Below are 20,479 nucleotides of genomic sequence, written 5' to 3'. Positions count from 1 at the left end.
TTTGCTTAAATCACACTCATCGTCTAAAATCTGAGTTATAATAATGTGAAGATGAAAAAGAAACCACTGAAAGGACTGTGACGTAGATAGAGCCTAATGATGTGCTTATCCAATGGTTACAGGCAAATAAATGTATGACACCAGAAACGTTATGCAAATTTTATATCACAAACTAGTTTTTAAAAAAGTACAGTTTTAGAAACGAGGGTAGCTAGCCCAATATAACTGCACACAAACAGGTGTAGTGGCGTCGCAAGGGTCCTGTCCTTTCTGCTTTAGCCAGAGGACAAAGGAATATGCAATTATTCGACAATTCCACTAGGAGTTTCGACTCAGCGTTAAGTCGTCAGAGGCTCAACGAACCACCCCGCCACGTTTACATGTATGCACCCAGAGACCGCGAGGGAAATTACCTCAAACTTGCAACCCGGGTATCGAGAGAGCACACCCGACCGTTCTCCTTTTCCTAGGCGGTTAGGATGCCTTCCAGGGGGCAGCGCAAGGGATAGAGGGCGGGGTGTTCGCAGACCCCGCCTCCGTCCCAGGCCCCGCCCACTGCCGAGCCCACTCCGTCGTCGTCGCTAGCGCTGAGCGGAAGATGACGTGAGGAGAGCCGCGAACATCTCCTCCGGGCACTGCTCGGTCGGTGATTCCCAGGGCCCTGGAGCCCGGCGCTTGTAGAATCTCCTCTTGGAGCTCCTCTCCTAACGATTTTCGTCGTCCTCTCTGGCTGGGCCGCCCCCCGCGCGGCCCTTGCGGCTCCTGGCACGGCCCCGCGCTCGGCTGCCGCCCTGGCGCGCGCCACCCTGTCGTCTCCGGACGGGCGCGGACCCGCTCGGCCTGGGCGCCGGCGGCTGGGGAGGGGGCGCTGGCCCCGGGGCCGCGCATGCGCTGCCACCAGTCTGGGGCTGTCAGTGGAAGGCGAGTGCTGGCTCCGTGGGGAGGCGACGCCCTTCGGGGCCAACGGGCCTCCAGCCGAGGCGGCCGTGGGAACGACTCATCCGTTTTCCAGCCGGGGGGCGGGGCTGGGGTCGGGGTCGGGGCTGGCGGGGGCTCCGCCCCCGTCCCCTGGCCTGCCCCCCTCATGGGCCGCGATGATGGCGGCCCTGTACCCGAGCACGGACCTTTCGGGCGCCTCTTCCTCCTCCCTGCCTTCTTCCCCATCCTCCTCTTCGTCGCCAAACGAGGTGATGGCGCTGAAGGATGTGCGGGAGGTGAAGGAGGAGAACACCCTGAATGAGAAGCTTTTCTTGCTGGCGTGCGACAAGGGTGAGAGCGAGGACCCTTTCTCCGCTTTTGGATACCCCTGCCCTCCACACCCCTCATCCTCTTCCCGGCCTCAACTTGGGGCATTCCCTCTAGCTCTCGCGCCGAGCGTCTGTTCCCGCCGTGCCTGCTGCATCACTGGGGCCGGCGGGCACCGCCTCTGCCTCGTGTGTGCGGAGCTGAAGGGCGGGAGCAGCCCCAGGTGCCGCCCTCGGAGCCCCTTGCATGGGGAAGGCCGCTCTGCCCTCGGTCTCCTTTCGTGGGGTCCGGAGTTCAGGTAGCGTCGTGGGAGCCGAGACGTTGCTAGGGTTTCAGCCTCACCTCCGCTACTGCCCACCTGAGTCTCCAGATCTCCCCTTTGGGGTTTCAGTTCTTTCTGGAAGCCCAGAGGTTTTGTCTAGTTTGGGACTTTTCGGTCCTAAAATTTCATGTCCTTGCTTGGAGTTTCTCTTGCTTATGGGCTTTCAGTTGTTTTTTGTTTTGTTTTCTTTCTTTTTTTTTTAAACGTTACTTGTATTATTTAACTCCAGCCACCCAGTGTTCTGTGATTGTTGGATGGGATTAGGTATATTAGTATCCTAGGTGGACATAAAGACAGGACTTTACCGAAAATTCTAAGTTCCGAAGTTTCTCCAAATTTACGAAACAGCTTTGTTCATACTTTTTATTGGAGAGAAAGGTTTATTGCTCCTCATTCTTCTTCGGGAAATACAGGTAGTACGAAATAATTTGGGGTCGTAAAAGAATCGGACAGGACTTCGCGACTAAACAACGACAAACAAAATAATTACAGGGCAAAAACGTGGAATATATTTAATGTGTTTCTTTTTTTTTTTAATCTGGAGATCGATCCGTTTTATGGCCATAATAAAGTCTCTTCACTTAAGCATTCATCTCTCTATTGATGAATATAATAAAAAGAATGAGAAATTGCCCGAAGACTGCTTTTATTTCCTACATGTAAAAAAGCGTTCTAACTTTTCTTTCTAAATTTATTCAGCTTGGTTTCCAATGGCCATGCTTACTTAGGAAAAATGTTTAGGATCATGCAAACTTCCAAAACATAAACCCAAAGGGCAACTTACACTGTGAAAAGATTACAGAAGATTTTTTTGTTTGTCTCTGTGTTTTTTTAATAAATGACAGCCTCCTTAACTGCTGTTACTGCTTTTGAGATACGATTTTATTTACACAACTTTTTGAAAACACATTTAAGTATAAGCAAAGTCTACCTGTGTCCATCGTGAGTCACTTCTATGATCTTATGTAATAGTATTATATGATGAAAGCATATGTGAAAGTCCACCATGGACACAGTTTGGAGTAGTCTTGAAAATGTAAAGAAACATATAACCTCATAAATATCACTGTCTGTGGATTATGTAAAATTTTTAGTGTTTCTGGAGTGGATAGTCTGAATTCTCTTTAAAATTTCTCTGAGAGGGGGAAAAAAAAACTCGGGGTGGGGTGTGGAGAACAGATTGTGTTATACTAGAATTACTAAGTGGCTGCTACTTCTTTCTACCCCAGCTTACTGAGCAATGGTTATTTTAAAGCAAACAGAGATTATGTCAAGAGAGGCAATTTAATATTCTTGTCAAACTGAGGACAGAGGAATGTCATAATGGAACATAGCTTGAGTAAATACTTGTATGGTGTGTATATTTGGGATTATTGCATGACATAGCTCAAAAGAGTTTCAATGTATGATAGCTTTGTAGCCTATCCAGTGGTGCCAGTTGAAATAGCCTTGGTATTCTTTGTTAGTTTCCTTTTTATAACATCAGTAAGATCCTTGGAGAGATTTGGCTTTTGGAGGGTGAAAAGTAAATATGTATGCTTTTTCTCCCGTATAAATTAAAAAAAATTTTAACAAGTGAGATGAAATAGGTATATTTTGTTTCAGTTATGTTGAAATGAATTCTTGGGTTAGATTTTGAAAAATGGCTTATTTCTTACATGTACTTATACATTTATGCTAAAAAATAAATTTGCATTATAGCAGTTGTTGTTTGTTTATATTCACTAATATTGTTAAACCTTTTTCACTGTTACCCAAACCAAATCTAAAAGTGAAAAATTTCCTAAAGTAGCTATGGTTTCCACTATTACTTTGGAGCTTTCATCAAGCCAAATGGCAAAAATTTACTGAGACAGCTTTCTGGGTAGAGTCATATGCTTTTCATAGATGATTTCATTTAATCCTTACAACCCCGTGAGCCAGATATGTAGTTATGCCCCATTTTACAAATGAGGAAAATGAGGCTTAGCAAAACTTTATAATTATTTTGCCCAAGGTTACATTAGTTAGGAAGTAGTAGAACTAGGATCTATTTTGAGTCTGTGCTCTTTTTAACTACTGAGTTTTATTGATCTAGTTGTAGTTGAACGAATGAAAATCATTTGTGTTAGAAAAGACACATCCATATTTGGAACTTAACTGGTTGGAAATTAAACTTGCTCTCTATGACTCTTTTATTAACTGAGGTTTCCATGGATTATACTTGTCCAGTAAAAGTAAAAAAGGAGGAGAGTGAATTTACTCTACATTGTCGTGTGTCTCATCCTTTTTCATTTAGCAGTTTTTCTCTATATGTGTAAAATGTTCATAATGTGTTCCACTTGAGAATTCCTAAAGCAGAAATTGTGAAGATGTGGTGGTATGTGTTTGTTAGTAGATCGGTGGCTTTTTGAAAGTTGTGTACAGATTAAGGAGTAAAGGAAAAAAATAGGAAATAAAAATGATTTTATAGCTTGATTTTATAGTGTGTATAGCTGGCTTTTATGTAAATTAGTTCTGTAGATCTAGGCAAGTGCTGATCCAGGTAGTGGCCACTGAATAGTGGCTGTTACTGATCTTGAAAGTGTGTCAGAATCATCTCAAAGGTAACATTGGTTCTTTTCTTTCTGTAAAATTTAGAAGAAAAAGTAAATTGAAGATTCTTGTGCCAGTTCTGTGAAGTTAAGTCTGCCCCAACCACCTAGTAAAATTCTGAGTACTCATGTTCTTTTTAGACATAGAATGCTGCAGTTCAGAAATAAAGGTTAGTTGAAATAAGAGCGGCTATACATGTGTTGTTTTATGAAGTATTAAGCAGTGATTCTTACCACCTATCGTCTTTTTCCTTTCTCATTGAGAGTTAAGTGTAGTAATGAGCCACTTTTATTTTGGGAGACACTGGTCTACCTCAGGCCTTTGGGCTGGAGAAAAGATTAATACCTTTATTTAGGGAGCACCTAAGCTACGTATGCTGTTTGAAAGTGACTTGAGTAGATGGTAGCTTTAGTATAAATCCTTTAATTTGCTGATGATTGGTCATCAGTTCTTGTGCAGAAAAAGAAAATGATGAAAGGACTCAGTCTGGATTCAGTCCCTGTCAGCTTTTCATGAAGAGCATTTTCAGGAAATTTGATTTGCAATTAATGTCAGGAGGCCCTTGAATTTCATTATTCAGGAGTCAGGGGAGGGATGGAAAGAATTGAATTTCACTCTTATTCTTGGGCTTAATCTTAATGATCTAGAGTCTTGTGTCACCTTTGTGGTGTGATTTGTTACATTGTATGGAGCATGCTTTGATGCCTGGATTCCACTTAAATTTGGCTTGCCTTTGTTTCAGCGTGCTTTTAAAATGGGTAACATTTCCAGGAGAAGTAATGTCAAGCTGCTGTTTTAATAGCACTTTTACTTAATGTATTTAGTGGGACTTTTAAAGAAGCTGTTTGAAAAGAGACTTTGAAGTGTTTGGGGTTGGAGAGGATGGCAGTGGGAAGAAAAAGTGCGGAGTACTGGGTACTGCCGAGAAGTTTTATGTTGACAAGGGACACCTAATATAAAGAAGTATGTGGTGTGATGGGAGAAAACTTTGCAGCAAGGAAAGCGAGGTAAAGAGGGTACTATAGACACAATTCTACAAACATTTCACAAATTGCCATTAGTGTAAGTATTTTGGACAAGAGAGTTTTTCAAATCACCGGTGGTGGCATGCTGTATGGTTCAGTTATTTTAACAAAAAAGACTCTTAAGTCACCAAGATCTTGTGGATAGTGTATAACAGACTAATCGTTGAGCAGCTAGCTACTTCTTAGTTCTGTACTGCTGGTATTTCTTTGTAGTGATTCCACAAATGTGTTTCTTTATTTCATTTTTAATTCGCTGCTCTTTTCTACAATTCATCATCTGAATGTATAACATTTATCAAGCTAATTTTGTTAAGGCACTGTCAAGGTGCTTTGTCAAGAAATAACTGACTACATCCCTGTCTTTTTAGTAGCTTCCTGTATAATGAAGGCGTTCTCTTGTGAGGAGCAGTAAGGGAAAAAAAGTATGTTTGGGCCTAATCTGTCTGAAGGGAAGAAACAAATGCTCAATTTAACTACATGGCCTATTTGTGATTTGAAAGATGGGCTATTCTTAGTATACAGTCAGTCTTTTATCCGGGAAGTTAAACAAATGTAACCCAAGCCAAACCCCTTTACCTGCTGCTGCTGCTGCTAAGTTGCTTTAGTTGCATCCGACTCTGTGTGACCCCATAGACGGCAGCCCACCAGGCTCCTCTGTCCCTGGGATTCTCCAGGCAAGAATACTGGAGTGGGTTGCCATTTCCCTCTCCAACACATGCATGCATGCTAAGTCGTTTCAGTCGTGTCCGACTCTGTGCGACCCCATGGACAGAGCCCTCCAGGCTCCTCTGTCCACAGGCTTCTCCAAGCAAGAATATTGGAGTGGGCTGCCATTTCCTTCTCCCAACCCCCTTTTTACCTAGTATATTATAAACTTTGGGGAGGATGTTAAAAGATTAGGTTTTATTGCATGGATATTGTTGCAACCTAGGAATAATTCCTCTTCTTCCCTGCTTCCAGTATTGTAAATATCTTCCTTGTAACTGACTTCACCAGATATATTGATACTAAGAAGTTTAAGTTCTAGGATTAGTTAATTTATTATGTAATGAGTTCAATAGCTATCACTAAGAGGTGATTAAGTAGTGACTTTTAAAAACATAAACAAATTATCAGGACTAATATGTGGTATTATCCAATACCATATCCTATAGTTGTGAAATTCAGTGGAATTTCTTTGGATGCCCAAACTTTGTGACCTATAAAATGGTGATCAGCACTGTTATTAATAGCTTCTGTTAAAAAAAAAACTCATGTTTGTTTTCTGGTCATATTTGTTGCTCCATTACTAATCCTTTTATATTTTTGTAGCTTCATTTATATTGATCATTAGTGTACTTTTTCAGTTCTTTAAATATGTATAATTTAAATGTATGTGAGATTAAATTTAAGCAACACAATAAATCATTTATGAAACAGTAATATTGCATACCTAATATTTTTTTTTTTTTTTTTTTTTGCATACCTAATATTAACTAAAGTTTTATAGTACTTGTAACATCACTGTGAATTGCATCTCAAATCATATTCCAGACTGTAATTACAAAGTAAACATTGCTTCTAATAGATCCAAGAATATATTAGCAGTTTTAAATTTATAAGCTAATTTACTCTAAAAAAAAATTACCATTACCTTCTACTCTATTAATATAATATTTTCCTGAAGCATTTCAGCTTTGCTCTTTTGCCAGGTGATATTCATTATCACTAATTGTCTTCATTAACAGATATAAATGACTAAAATTACAGTAATAATTGTCTTTTTGCAAAAATATTCAGAGTACTATGAACAATTCAGTATAGCATGTTTCTGAGTATCTAATTTTGACGATTTCATTCACAGCAATGTGAATGGAAATACATTAGGGGTCTATGATAAATATTGGCTTTTGCATGTTTTGTAAAGCTACATTTTTAAATAATTTTCATTCTAAAAGTCTTACATGTAGTTTTTGTGTTTTTTTAAGAATTTGGTTCAAGCTAATTTGAAGTTTGCTGTGGAGTTAACATTTTAATCAGTATTGTTACTACTTAATATTTCTAGAGCCAACAATTGAATTTGATCATGGCACTGTATTTTTTATCTCATTATTCTTTTTCCTCTTAATAAATAAAATCTGTTTTAAGCATCGTTAATAATAGTTCAACTAGAATGTTGCATGTGCCATAGTCAAAAAGTTATAGAAACTTGGTTTGAAAAACAGATTTTTTGACAGATATATCATCCCATACTTCACAACTAACTGAAAATTTGGTTACTATAAAATTAAACTGACCAACATGAGTGCTCTCACTTCAGTGATGTTGAAATTTACCATCATATGCCAGAAAATAAAATGAGATGCCACCAGTTCTTCATTGATACTGTAACATTTCTCTGCTGTCTTTCTCAAGTTGAAAGAAAGTGAAGGTGAAGTCACTCAGTCATGTCCGACTCTTTGTGACCCCATTGACTGTAGCCTACCAGGCTCCTCTGTCCATAGGATTTTCCAGGCAAGAGTACTGAAGTGGGTTGCCATTTCTTTCTCCAGGAGATCTTCCCGACCCAGGGATCAAACCCAGGTCTCCTGCATTGTAGGCGGACGCTTTACCATCTGAACCACCAGGGAAGTCTCTCTCAAGTTGGTCAGGGTGAATATATCAAGTTGGTCAGGGAAAATTTGTTGCTAAGGGTCTATGGAATTACCCTGGTATTTTTATATACAATTTCAGTTTTTAAAATTGTTGGTTAGGACTTGCTGCATTGATTTCACGACTGCAAATGGGTTGCAACCTGCAGTTTGGAAAACGTGTAGAAAGATCATAGCGGGTGAGAGGGAGAGTGGCTCCTAGGTAAATTCAGAAAGGTAGCAAGCCCTAGGTCCCATAGGGCTTAGTAAGCCACAGTAAAGGTTATAGAATTTACTAAAGTGTGATTAAAAGTCTTGAGGATTAAAAACCTGATTTTCATATGATCACTCTGGCTGCTAGGTGGAGAGTGGATTAAAGGGCTGATGCCAGAGTAGAGGTGGGCCCACAGGCCAAATCCACCCACCACCTGTCTCTGTAAAGCCTGTGAGCAAAGAATGGTTTTTACATACATTTCAAATGGTCAGGAATAAATCAAAAGAAGAATAATATTTTATAATGTGAAGATTATACAGAATTTAAACTTGAGTGCCTATAAATGAAGTTTTATTAGAACACATTGAAGCTCATTGTGTACATGTGATCTATGGCCACTTTTGTGCAGCAAGAACAGGGTTGAGTACTTACAGTGGGGATAGTATGGCCCACAAAACCTAGATATTTATTGTATGGCCCTTTAGAGAAAAAGTTTGTTGACCCCTGTAGTAGAGTTTAGGCAGCCATATCAGTGAAGAGATCAGTGCAGAGTCTAGGAGAGAGATGATGGTGTCTTGGACTGAGGGTAGCAGGATATGTACATGGATACAAGTAAATAAGTATGGGGGACATTTTGGAGAAGGGACTGAGAAGTTTTGCTGTTGAGTTTGTGTACTGGTGGAATTGATTGAAAGTTTCTTTTTCCTTCACTGAAGAAAGATAACCATCTAGCCAAAAACGTGAATGGATCATGTTGCATTTCCTTCTATAATGTGATATTCGAAAAGATGTATGTAACTTTCAAAAGCAACTTCAATGTAAAATGATTCTGTTTGCCTGACCCATAAGACATTTTTACTTGTAGTCCTTCTCTATAACTAGCTTCTTGTTATGTATTTTAAATTTACTAACCTCTTCTTACATATTCACTCATTATAAATATTAAGACTGTTCAGGGCTTTCTGAATACAGTACATTGTTTTAAATAGGTTGCAAATGTAAACTTAGGTAGAATGCTTAGGAACCATTCTAGGTCTCCTGTTGGTTCTGTGACTATGGTTTGTGGTTGTTCTTTTGTGTGAGTGTGTCAGCTGTGGCAGGGTGGAAATTTTAATAAAATTTTTATTATAAATTTTATTTATATTTTCCTTGTATAGCCCCCTGACTGTAATGGAAATAGTCTTTGAAACCACAAAGCCATAGAATCTGAATTTGCAATACACATTACTTTTTAAACAGTAATTCAAACTTTTAAATGTGTAGGAGTTGTTTTTGACCATTTGTTGTACATGAAATTTATAAAATTTTGTAAGAATTATATTTATATAGTTCTTTATACCTTTCTGTCTCTAACAGTATGGCTGACTAAATAATCTGAAGACCCTACTGTTTCAAATCACCTAGAAATTTTAGATAAAATATAACAAACATCCATTTAAATGAACAACTGAGCTTTCAAGAAAGTAAGGAAAACAAATTCAAACATAAAGAAAAGACTGAAAAACAGAGGCGTGTGTAAGCTGACATTTGACTGCTCTATGGGTGGGAACAAGAGTTAATGATCTGGGCATTGTTGGGATTAGAATTTTAATGCCCATGTGGAAATAAGTTACAAAGCCTTGAGTTTGTACAGAGTGGAGAGTTGGAATAGCATGCAAGCATGAAACCAGGATCCTTAAAGGACTATATACTTCTACCAAAGGGGTAGATGAGGAAAAGAACCCATCCATCAGCAACGGGAGACTACAAAGAAGCTTTTAAATAAGACTTCCCTAAGAATTTGTAGCTGTGTTCCTGCCTCTTGTTGGCTTGGAATTTAAATTAATATTAACTTCTTGTTCTGGGAAAACCTAACCTGAGAAATTAATATAAAAAAAGATTCATAGTGTAGCAAAACCTCTGAGTTATCTGGAAGAAGCGAACACATACATCCTTGGTGGGGCAAGCTTTCAAACTAGGCTGCCTAGTTTCCCAAAGTTAAACCGCATGAAGTTGAGTTTGCAATACCCAATTGAAAATTTCATTATCACAAGTGACACAATGAATAGGGTTAAATCTGTAAGGCCCTCAGATAATTATTGTGTTTTGTTGTTATTTAGCCACTAAGTCATGTCTGACTCTTCTGCAGCCCATGGACTGTAGCCTGCCATGCTCCTCTGTCCATGAGATTTCCCAGGCAAGAATACTGGAATAGGTTGCCATTTCCTTCTCCAGTGGATCTTCCCGATCCAGGGAGTGAGCCCATGTCTCCTGTATTGGCAGGGGATTTCTTTATCACCGAGCCACCAGGGAAGCCCAGTTGTCATATAGAGACCATAAAATATGTGTTTAAATGAGAAAAAGCTTAAAATAATGAAATGAAAACATAAAGTAGATCAAAAGATTTGGAAAGGAATCCAATAAAGCTTAGAGAAATAAAAAATATAGTCATTAAAATTTAAAAAATAATGAATGGAGTAATCAGCAGAAACAGTTAAAGGAGGAATAAATGACTTGAAGAGAAATGTGAAGAATTTATCCTGAAGCAGAAAAGAGAGGAAGAAAGAAGAAAAATATACCTTTACAGACACAGAATTTGGAATGGGATGATCCAACATAACAGCTAAAGAAGTTCCAGTAGGAGAAAAAGTAATGTGGAAATGAAGCAATATTTCAAGAGAAAATGGCTGAAAATATTGCATATTAATGAAGGGCAGAGTCAGATTCAGAAATGAGTCCCAAGGATAAAGAAAAAAACTGTTCCTCACCTAGGTGCATCATGAAATCAAAGAAAATAGAGCCAGAGTTTTTATGTGTAGCATTCTCCTACAACTAAGACACTGAAATAAATTCACCTGAAATAAGGTTTTAAAGTTATTTTCCAGGATTAGTGATAAATTTTCACTGATCTATCTGCATGTTCACTCTTGGTTCAACTTGTGATTCAGAACTTCACTTTGCGAAGTGTTTGATAAGTTTTTGCCATGGAGCATTAGTATTTAAATATAAATTAATAGTGCTTTGAGGAAATAATTTCTTTTTCTGACTAGTTTTCTTGAGGGAACTAAGGAATACACCATCAAGAGAACTACCATTCAACACCTTCCAAAAATGAGGACTTAAAAGTCACTGGTTAAAAATAATAGTGTAATTTGAAATGTTAACCAAAAAGAAAAAAATCTGTTACCTTTCTTTGTTATTCACTCAGTCCAGTTCTAGAATTTCTCTTTCTGTATCATGAAATCATTCATTTCTTTTTCCTTCTGGTTTCCACTCTGATTGTTCTCTTCCTGTTTCTTATTCATAGACTGCCAAGGAACAGCTATATTTGCAAGTCACTTTAAATGGTTTATTCATCTTATGTTTAAAAAGCAAGATGAAATAAAGCAAAACCCACTTAGCTTTTTTTCTCCACTTAATTAGCATTTCTCTTTTGATTTTTTCCCCCTTTTACTTCCTGCACCAGCTGGTTAGCAGACAAGTATAGTGGGCCCTCTGTGAAAATGATTACTCCATAATTATTCTCATTTTTCCCCATTCATTAGCTGTTTTGATGTGGGGTAGAGTGAGGCAGAAGCTAATCTGCGTAATCCTGACAGGTCAGATTTCATTTTGAAAGAGTCTGACATTGGCCTCTATGAGCATTAATCATAGTCCTGCTTTAGAGTTCTGTGAGCTGAATATGCCATCATTTAATCTAAACAGCTTTATTAATGAGGGGTGTGTGTGTGTGTGTGTGTGTATGAGGGTGTGTGTGTGTGTGTGTGTGTGTGTGTGTGTGTGTGTGTGTGTGTGTAGAGTGGGAAGGAGACTAGGAATTTCGGGCGTCTTTCCCTCTTACTGCATACCCACGAGCATATATACATTCACACTGCTTTTCCAAAGTGTATTTTCCCCTGTAAAAAACCTCTTCATAACAGCCTCCATTTATTACTAGATCTTGTTTTTAACCATTTAACAATTAAATATGTGTATGTATTTGAGATATAAAACTTAAATCCTTTCTATCTTATTTTTCTAGCACTCAGTCTATACTTTTAGACATTCTTTATTACTTTAAATATCTTCTAAAAGTTTTTCTCCTTATCATCAATCAGTTTTGAATTTTAAACAGCTTATATTTTAAACTGTACATTTAAAATTTTTCTGTTTTTTCTGTTTGTTACTGATGTACATATCTTTTTTAAATCAGGGTGTAAGTTTTCAGCAAGGAAATGTTCACATTTTCTTTGCGCAGTTCCATATACAAAAATGAGTTTAGGTTTTTTAATCTTTTAAGTCATCAAGCTAAGTTTTCTTTCTAGTTGTTCTTATTTAATGTGTCATGGATCTTAAATTATGTTTGTGTATTGTTATTTAGGTGACTATTATATGGTTAAAAAGATTTTGGAGGAAAACAGTTCAGGTGACTTGAACATAAATTGCGTAGATGTGCTTGGGAGAAATGCTGTTACCATAACTATTGAAAACGAAAACTTGGATATACTGCAGCTTCTTTTGGACTACGGTTGTCAGGTACAAGGCTAGATAATTTTATCCAGTAGCTTTTAAGTACTGTTAGATATGCCATGTTCTGTCGTTTCTCTCTAGTTTTCTTCCTCCCTTCCTTCCTTCTTTTTTTTCCTTCTTCCTTTCTATTTTTCTTCTCTTTCACCTTTTGTTTTGAGCTACTAAAAATTTAAAAACAAACCAAAAAAAGCCTTTTTAAAAAAGTATAATATTTTGACTTGATTTTTTCCCCAAATTTCACTCCTCCTCATCTTATATGTTTTAAAACATCCGACAGAGGTAAATTATTATGACTTATTAAAGATGACTTTGTTTTTATTACTTATATTATTACTATTTATCTTATATATCTAAAAATAGTACAAGTGTTCTGGAAGTGTCAGGTAACAGGTATTTCTGTGGCCCATATAATTTACAAGCATAGGAACAAAGTACTTCTCACATACAAAGCAATTTTCAATTTGACTTTGTTTGTCTCCTAAGTTTTAATTAAAATTTTCTTTTTGTCTGAAATTTAGTGTCTACTTATAACTAAATGAATGAAATTTTTAAAATTGGGAATTATTGACCTTTCTTGCTTGTCTTCATATCAGCTCAGGTAAAAAAAGTAAGCACGTGTATCTTGAAAGAATTTAGTTAAGAGATGTGAAGGAAATTGATGTTATTTTCCTTCCTTTTTGGTTTGCTTATCATGGGACTTGGCATTTGAATTCTGGCTCTTTTTTTCCTTTCAAATAGTTTGAGCATTTGCTGTTTTGTAGCTTTAAATTAATGAGCCTTTTTAAAGAGTGGTATCAGGAAACACTCATAGATTTTTTAAAAATAAATAGGTTAGTCCTATATACATTTCTGTTATAAATATTATATATATATATATGTATTACAACATGTGGTATCATCTCTGTATATACATACTTAAGTAGAAAAAAATTGCTTTTCCAGAAATTTCGTTTATCCAGAATACCACCAAGAACTAGAAAGTAAGTAAAAAATATCCCTGAGCAGCCAGATTAGATGTGATGAGGTTTCCCATTTATGAACTTTATCTAGAATCTTCTCTCAGAGTCTATTTTTTCTCATTTTAGATTACACTTTAACAAACTTACTTAGTTTTCTAATCCATAGAGAATTATGGGAGCAACAGAAGAGGCATGAGGCTACAGTGGAACAAAGTTAGGCACAGTACCTCTAACTCTATTTAAGGAGATCAACAGCCTTACATACCTGATAATCTCTAAGGGAACTGTATGTTTGAGTGGTAATTAATGTTTATAACAATAGCCCAGAGTCAGTAAGGGAAGATTAAATTACATTCAGTATATATTGCTTGAGAAGAAAGAGGAATATATATAGTACTTCTGAAAGCAGAAAAATTCAGTCAAAATTGTTTAAATACTTAAAAGCATAAGCTTCAGTTACCTAGAAAATAAGGTTACAAGGAAAGTCTCTGATGATTCCATATACAAGAGGTATTATGGTACAATAATCATTTTCTTTTTTTATATAAGCCTGTATATAACATTTCTGTAATTTACATGGTTCTTTCAGATACCTGAACATATTTGAATGTCATAGCCAGCCTATATAGATGTCATATTTTGTAGAGCAGAAAACTGAGGCTCATAGAGTGTAATGTATTGCCCAAAGTTCTAAAATAAATAAGGGCAAAGCTAAGATTTGAACCAACTCTTTTTGTCTGCAAATCCCTTGCCCTTTCTAGTTCACCGTGTCCTGTCCTGGGTTGCCTGTGTCTTATTTCTCAGTCAACAAATGTCCGAAACCTTTGGTTGGGTGTCATTGTGGAAATGAATAAGTAAAACATGAGTTCTGTGCAAAAGTATGTTAAAACGAATTGAACAATGAATTTTCAATCAATTAAATAATAGAAAACTATATTTCATACCTGCTGAGTGGTAATGATAATTGATCCTTGTATATTGCATAGGGGTTATAAAGTGCTTTCATGTGTTTATCTTGTGTCATACTAGTGACTCTCAACTGGACAATTTTGTCCCTCAGGGACATTTGGCAATATCTGGAAACATTTTTGGTTTTGCATTTAAGGGGTGGGTTTGTACCTGGTCTCTGGTGGGTAGAAGGTAGTGATGCTGTGAATGATCCTATGGTGAACAGGACAGCCCCGACAACAAAGATTGATCTGGTTCAAAATGTCAGTGCCACTATTGAGAAACCCTGTTTTATTCTTAAACTTTAGTGGTTTAGCATAAGTGTTTTGGAAACACAGAAAAGAGAAGATCACTGTGGATTGGCACTATCAAGAAAGCTTTCATGGAAGTGTCAATTGAGCGCAAGCCTTGAAATATTAATAAGTGCAAATATAGTCACTTCTTAATCCCTACAAAAGCCCTATGAGTTAAGTACTACTATTATCCCTGTTTTATAGAGGAGGAAACCGAGGTACAGAAAGCTTCAGTTACATGCCCAAACTTATTCCATAAATGCCAGATCTGGAATTTGAACTCAGGTTCTGACTGCCCGAGTCCATGCTTTTACACTATTACCTAAAATTACTGTAAAAAAAATGTATTTAATAGATAGGAAGGGAACAGGATATAGAGAAGGATATAAACAAAGATATGTACAGTGTATGCTCTTGAGACAGTGAATTGACTTAGCCTTTTTGAACAAGATATTTGGGTTGGATGGTAGTGGAAATATCTGGAAAAATAACTAAAACAAAACTGACGAAAAGGGCTTGAATGCTGGTCTAAGGGATTTGGGTTTTATGGATAAATAATGGGATCATTATAAGATTTTTGAGAAAGGATGTGATGTATACAGTGGTATTTTAGGAAAACTAATCTAGTGGCTGTGTTCAGTATAGATTAAAAAAACAGGAAGTGGGAAAGGCTATAAACAGCTTGGGTGAGCAGTTTTTATAGTAATCCAGATACAAAGAGGTTAAAAGCCTGAACCAGAATAGTGGCTATGAGAATAGGGGGAAAATAATGGCAAATGTAAGAGATGTTATGAAGGAAGAATTGATAGAACTTAGTGAGTATTTAACTTTGGAAGGTTAAATACTTCCAAAGGTTAAAACTTTGGAAGGGAGGATTGAGAAAGAGTCCAAGATGATCTGAAAATCATAAACATGGGTTACTGGGAGAATGATGAAAGGAAAACAGGAAGTTACAAAGCTAAGTCAAACTTGGGGCAGAGAACTGTGAATTCTGGTTTTAGCCTTGTTTATTTTGGGGCTATCAGGCAGTTTTTAATGGAAAGCTTACATCTCTAGGGAGAGGTTGGGCTGGAGAAATACAGCAGTCATGGGCATGGGAATGATCCGACATTGTGAGAATGGAAGAAATCACAGAGAAGAGCAAACAACTAGTGCTGATTCCTTCTCAGGGAGCATCTACATTAATAAACGGCTTTAGAAAGAGAGGATTTCATTAAAGGAGTTAGGATCATGGACCATTGTGAAAAACCAAAGAAACAGTTTTCTTAGTTGGTTAGAAATCAGGAAGATGATAGGAAAGGCCATTGGATTTTGAAACTCTGGCATCAGTAGAATTAGAGAAAATGACACTCATGAGTTTGAGAAGTTTGGCAGAATGAGAGAAAGAAAACTTGAGTGGTAAGAGAAAGATGGGCTTCCCAGGTGGCTTTAGTGGTAAAGAATCTGCCTGCAATCCAGAAGACTCGGGTTTGATCCCTGGGTCAGGAAGATCCTCTGGAGAAGGGAATGATAACCCACTCCATTCTTGCCTGAGAAATCCCATGGACAGAGGAGCTGGCAGGCTACAGTCCATGGGTCACAAAGAGCTAAACAACAACGACAACTTCTCCCACCAAATACGCTGCTTGACAGCAGGGACCTTGTTTGTCTTGCTCAAGAGAAAGGATCAAGTCAAGTTAGCAAAGAGTGAGGAAGTATTTCATGTTTTGGGAGGTAGGGACTAGGATTGGTATTTCTGCGAATGAAGGACCAGGGTCCTATAGAAGACAAGAGCAGTAAATAGAACACTAAGGTGGAAAATATATCGTCGGTAAGGAAATAGATAATTTATGAGAATCTGAGCTTAGAGGAAAGAGTATGGGAATTGTTGACAAAGTCTGAGATGAGAAGGGAGGGAGTAACTCCATTAATACAAAATAAATATGTACTAAGCAGATTTAATAAAAAGTAGCCAAATATCTGTAAGAAATTGGGAAACAAAACTTATGAGGACATTTTGTGTACATATAGATATTTTAAAAATAATTTTTCCCCTTCAGAACTACCTTTTTATGTATCAAGTAACAGCATTTGTATAGAACATGTCAATGGCAACTCCTTATTTACTTGACTTTTTTATGTAAATAAATATTTCTCTACCTGAAGCTTATCCTTTTAAGCTTTGAAAGATTTAACATGAATCTTTGTTTATTCTTTACTAAATAGTGTATCTGAATATAATTTAACTTTAGCATAATAAGTGGGACTCATCAAGAGTATAATCATTTTATTTGCTTCTTATAGTCTGAAATTATTGATATGTTTTTCCTTACATCAAATGGTTTCAGACTGCTTTGAATTAATAGTGTTTTTGCTATGCTGATATTTTATCTTCTCAATGATCAACTTTTAGCAATTTTTCGTCCTCCCTTCTTTGTTGATTTTAATCTAGATGTTCCCTTATTCAATAAAGACTGGAAGGGTACTTGGGAAAGCCAGATATCTGTCATTTATAGACAACTCTTAAGTCAGTGTGGTTGAGGCAGTTCCTTCTAAGAAATAATGCCCATGAAGTTAGTTTGTGACAGCTCAGTATGGTTTGGGAAGAAATTTACAGCTGAATTCATGATGATGTTTCAGATGATTGGAGTTGCCTGGTGTTTGGACTTTGAGAGCAGTGGCATTACTATAGTTAGCTAGCTTTTATAGATTAAAATTAAAAATCGTAAGTGAACTGTTTAGTGGAAATGAACACATTGTTCTTTTTGTTTGTTTCACTTGACCGACTACCAAACTGAAGTTAGAAATGTATGCAAAGCAGAAGAATAATAATACTAGATTTTAAAGGATAGGCTACAGCTCAGTGAAACCTAAAGTTTTAACAGATAAAATAATGAATTAAATTTCCCATGACTGTGTGGAGTTTTTCCTATGGGAATACACAGGCAGTTCCTAATGGTTGAATGTGGCCCCATCCCATTCCTTGGGGTGCTTAGTCCTATTTTTAGACATCCAGCTAAAGTCTGCCATTTTTAGTCCTATTTTTAGCATCTAGATAAAGTGAATGAAAGCTTTATTCTTTTCAGCTACAAAGGTTAAAGATCTGATACAGTTTCACTTTTATGGGAGATAATGTTGATTTAAATAGTTATTAAAGATTATAATAGTTTAAAAAATGTATATACTGAAAATAATCAGAGTGTTTTCTTAGATTAAATTGTTACTTATCCCCACTTTTTGCTTCTGCCTTTATGGTTTTCCTTAAGCCAAACAAAATGAAACCGAAAACCTGATCTCAGTTGCTAAGTACCATAATAGGACTGAAGATTTTGTTACACTGAAAAGCTGAAAAGTCTCCGTTTACTCTGCTTCTATTTACTTTTTTCTTCCTATCAGAGTTGGAGCTTCAAAATGAGCTATAGTTTGGGAGTAAAACTGTAAAGTCACTTCTCTTTGTCTCTGAGAACACTGATTCCTCAGAGAATATTCTTTGTGATTTTTACTTGATAAGATTGCTAATATTGGGAATTTCCTGGCTGTCCAGTCGTTAAGACTCAGACCTTTCACTGCGGTGGCCTGGGTTCAGTCCCTGGTCAGGGAACTAAGGAAGCACAAGCAGCGTGGCAAGGCCAAAAAAAAAAAAAAAAGATTGCTAATATTAATGTCATGGCTTACACGATTTCAGTCAGCCATATGTGCTTTAAAGATGAGAACAACGGGCTCCTCCTGTTTTTATTTTCCATTGTCCCCTAACTTCATGGTTATGTTGATTATTGCTTTTATTATGCTATGCTAAGTCGCTTCAGTCGTGTCCGACTCTGTGCGACCCCATAGATGGCAGCTCACCAGGCTCCGCCGTCCCTAGGATTCTCCAGGCAAGAACACTGGAGTGGGTTGCCATTTCTTTCTCCAGTGCATGAAAGGGAAAAGTGAAAGTGAAGTCGCTCAGTCGTGTCCGACTCTTAGCGACCCGATGGACTGTAGCCTACCAGGCTCCTCCGTCCATGGGATTTTCCAGGCAAGAGTACTGGAGTGGGGTGCCATTGCCTTCTCCGACTGACCACAATCCTTTGCTTGGAGTAATTTTTCTTGGCAATTTCTTCTATAGATTTGGAATGTTAGGATTCTTTTGATCCAAAGTTCAAGAGTAAATAAACATCTTGGAAAAAATAACATATCAACTTGAGATACTACCTATATCAGCCCTATTTCATTAATAAACCCCACTATCAAGCATTCATTATTTGATCAGCTCATGCAGTGAAACCAGGATAAAAATGTGTGTGTTGTGGTACACAGAAGTACTGCTAAGGCAAGCAAATGTTTTATTTGGATAGTCTAAATTTTTAAAAATTCAGTATTACTGTATATAATACAGTTTAAATTAAAAAAAATAGTTTTCTTTATGAATTAGTAAAAATAGTTTACCTTTTTATCCTCCATTTTCATTTTTAACTTTTTTTTTTTTTAAAGTCCGCAGATGCACTTTTGGTGGCAATCGACTCTGAAGTAGTGGGAGCTGTTGATATACTACTTAATCATCGACCAAAACGATCATCAAGACCAACTATAGTAGTTAGTACTCTTAAATATTTATGAATTTGAATTTTTAAACCAAAATAGATCTGCCCCATTGCCATTTTTTCTTCCCCTCCAATTTCCTTCGTTTTAAAGAAATAGATTTTTTTACTCTGTAAAAATATTACTTTAAAGTAAGTAGATATTTGCAAGAATAACTAATATTGCTCTCAGGAAACCTTAAAATTCGTGATATTTCTAGAATTTTGTTGGTGCAATCCAGTATTTTTAGTTTGGAACATTCTGCAGGTTAAGTTGAAAATACAGATCAGTTTCCAGGTGGGTTTAAGGTTTAAATATAAAAAATGAAACCGTAAAACTGGAAGAAAATGTAGGTGAATATTTAACTGTTTGAGAGGGAAGGACTTTGAACAAAAATCACAGTAGCACAGCCTTTGGTTGTACAGAAGTTAAACTTCTGAAATCAAGACCTCAGGAAAAATTAGAAAGCAGATGGGTAACTTTCAAAAGATATTTTTAGCCTATGTCTCAAATTCATAATCTTAATATTAGGTAAATTGATGAAAAACTTAAAAATCAGTAGAAGATGTGGGAAAATGTCAAAGTGCAAAATGATAATCTTATTAATAATTAAATATGAGATTCCAATTTTTGCTTATCAGATAGCAAAGATTGTTTAAAAAGTAATAACCATTGATAGCAAAGGAGTAGTACAGTCTCATATACCACTGGAAGGGAAGGTAGTTTGAAAAGTGGTTTGACAGGAAGTGTCAATAACAAGAAAGATGTTCATATTCTTTAAACTAGCACTTCCTTCTCTAGGAATTTGTCAAGGAGATGGTCAGAAATGTAGACAAAAATGTTACTTGTCATCTTATTTGTAGCAATGAGAAAACCATGTGACATAATCTAAACATCCCAAAATAGATTTGAATATAAATAACTACCTGTATATTAAAATAGTGTTTTTAAAGGAATAATTAGGAACATTCTAACATTGGTACAGAATGGTAAAAAATGAGAATAGTAAACTGTATATATAGTATGACCTGAGGTTAAAAATATGCATAGAAAAGGGATTGTATGGAAATGTAGCAAAATGTTACCTAACAGCAGTCATCACATTATCAAATTAAGGATATTGTTTTCTTTATTGCTTTTGTGATTAAGAAGATAGTCACTAATAATGCAGTAAATTCTACTGTAAAAATGAGATATTTGCTGTGTATGTATCAAAATGTAACAATTACTCATTGGTGAGGATATAGTGAAATAATCAGTAAA

The 20,479-nt window shown here is 36.8% G+C and overlaps 1 protein-coding gene across 12 annotated transcripts in view; it reads left to right on the top strand.

Moving 5' to 3' along the window:
* The first annotated feature begins 348 nt into the window (after positions 1 to 348).
* The window catches only part of TRPC1 (transient receptor potential cation channel subfamily C member 1), a 61,142-nt gene continuing 41,011 nt past the window's right edge, over positions 349 to 20,479 (top strand). For 4 of the 12 annotated variants that reach the window (XM_081569548.1, XM_081569555.1, XM_081569549.1 and 1 more), the window contains exons 1-2: positions 578 to 1,269; positions 12,329 to 12,483. In XM_081569548.1, the coding sequence (XP_081425674.1) occupies positions 1,095 to 1,269; positions 12,329 to 12,483 (330 nt within the window). In that variant the 5' untranslated portion in view covers positions 578 to 1,094. Of the gene's footprint in view, positions 1,270 to 12,328; positions 12,484 to 19,129; positions 19,232 to 20,479 lie in introns of all 12 variants that reach the window. The other 8 variants (XM_081569558.1, XM_081569557.1, XM_081569554.1 and 5 more) reach the window with 6 other exon arrangements.

This window comes from Giraffa tippelskirchi, chromosome 2 (assembly GCF_054371585.1).
Source record: "Giraffa tippelskirchi isolate mGirTip1 chromosome 2, T2T-mGirTip1v1.2.pri, whole genome shotgun sequence".
Taxonomy (NCBI): Eukaryota; Metazoa; Chordata; class Mammalia; order Artiodactyla; family Giraffidae; genus Giraffa; species Giraffa tippelskirchi.
This window is presented reverse-complemented; position numbering and strand designations above follow the sequence as displayed.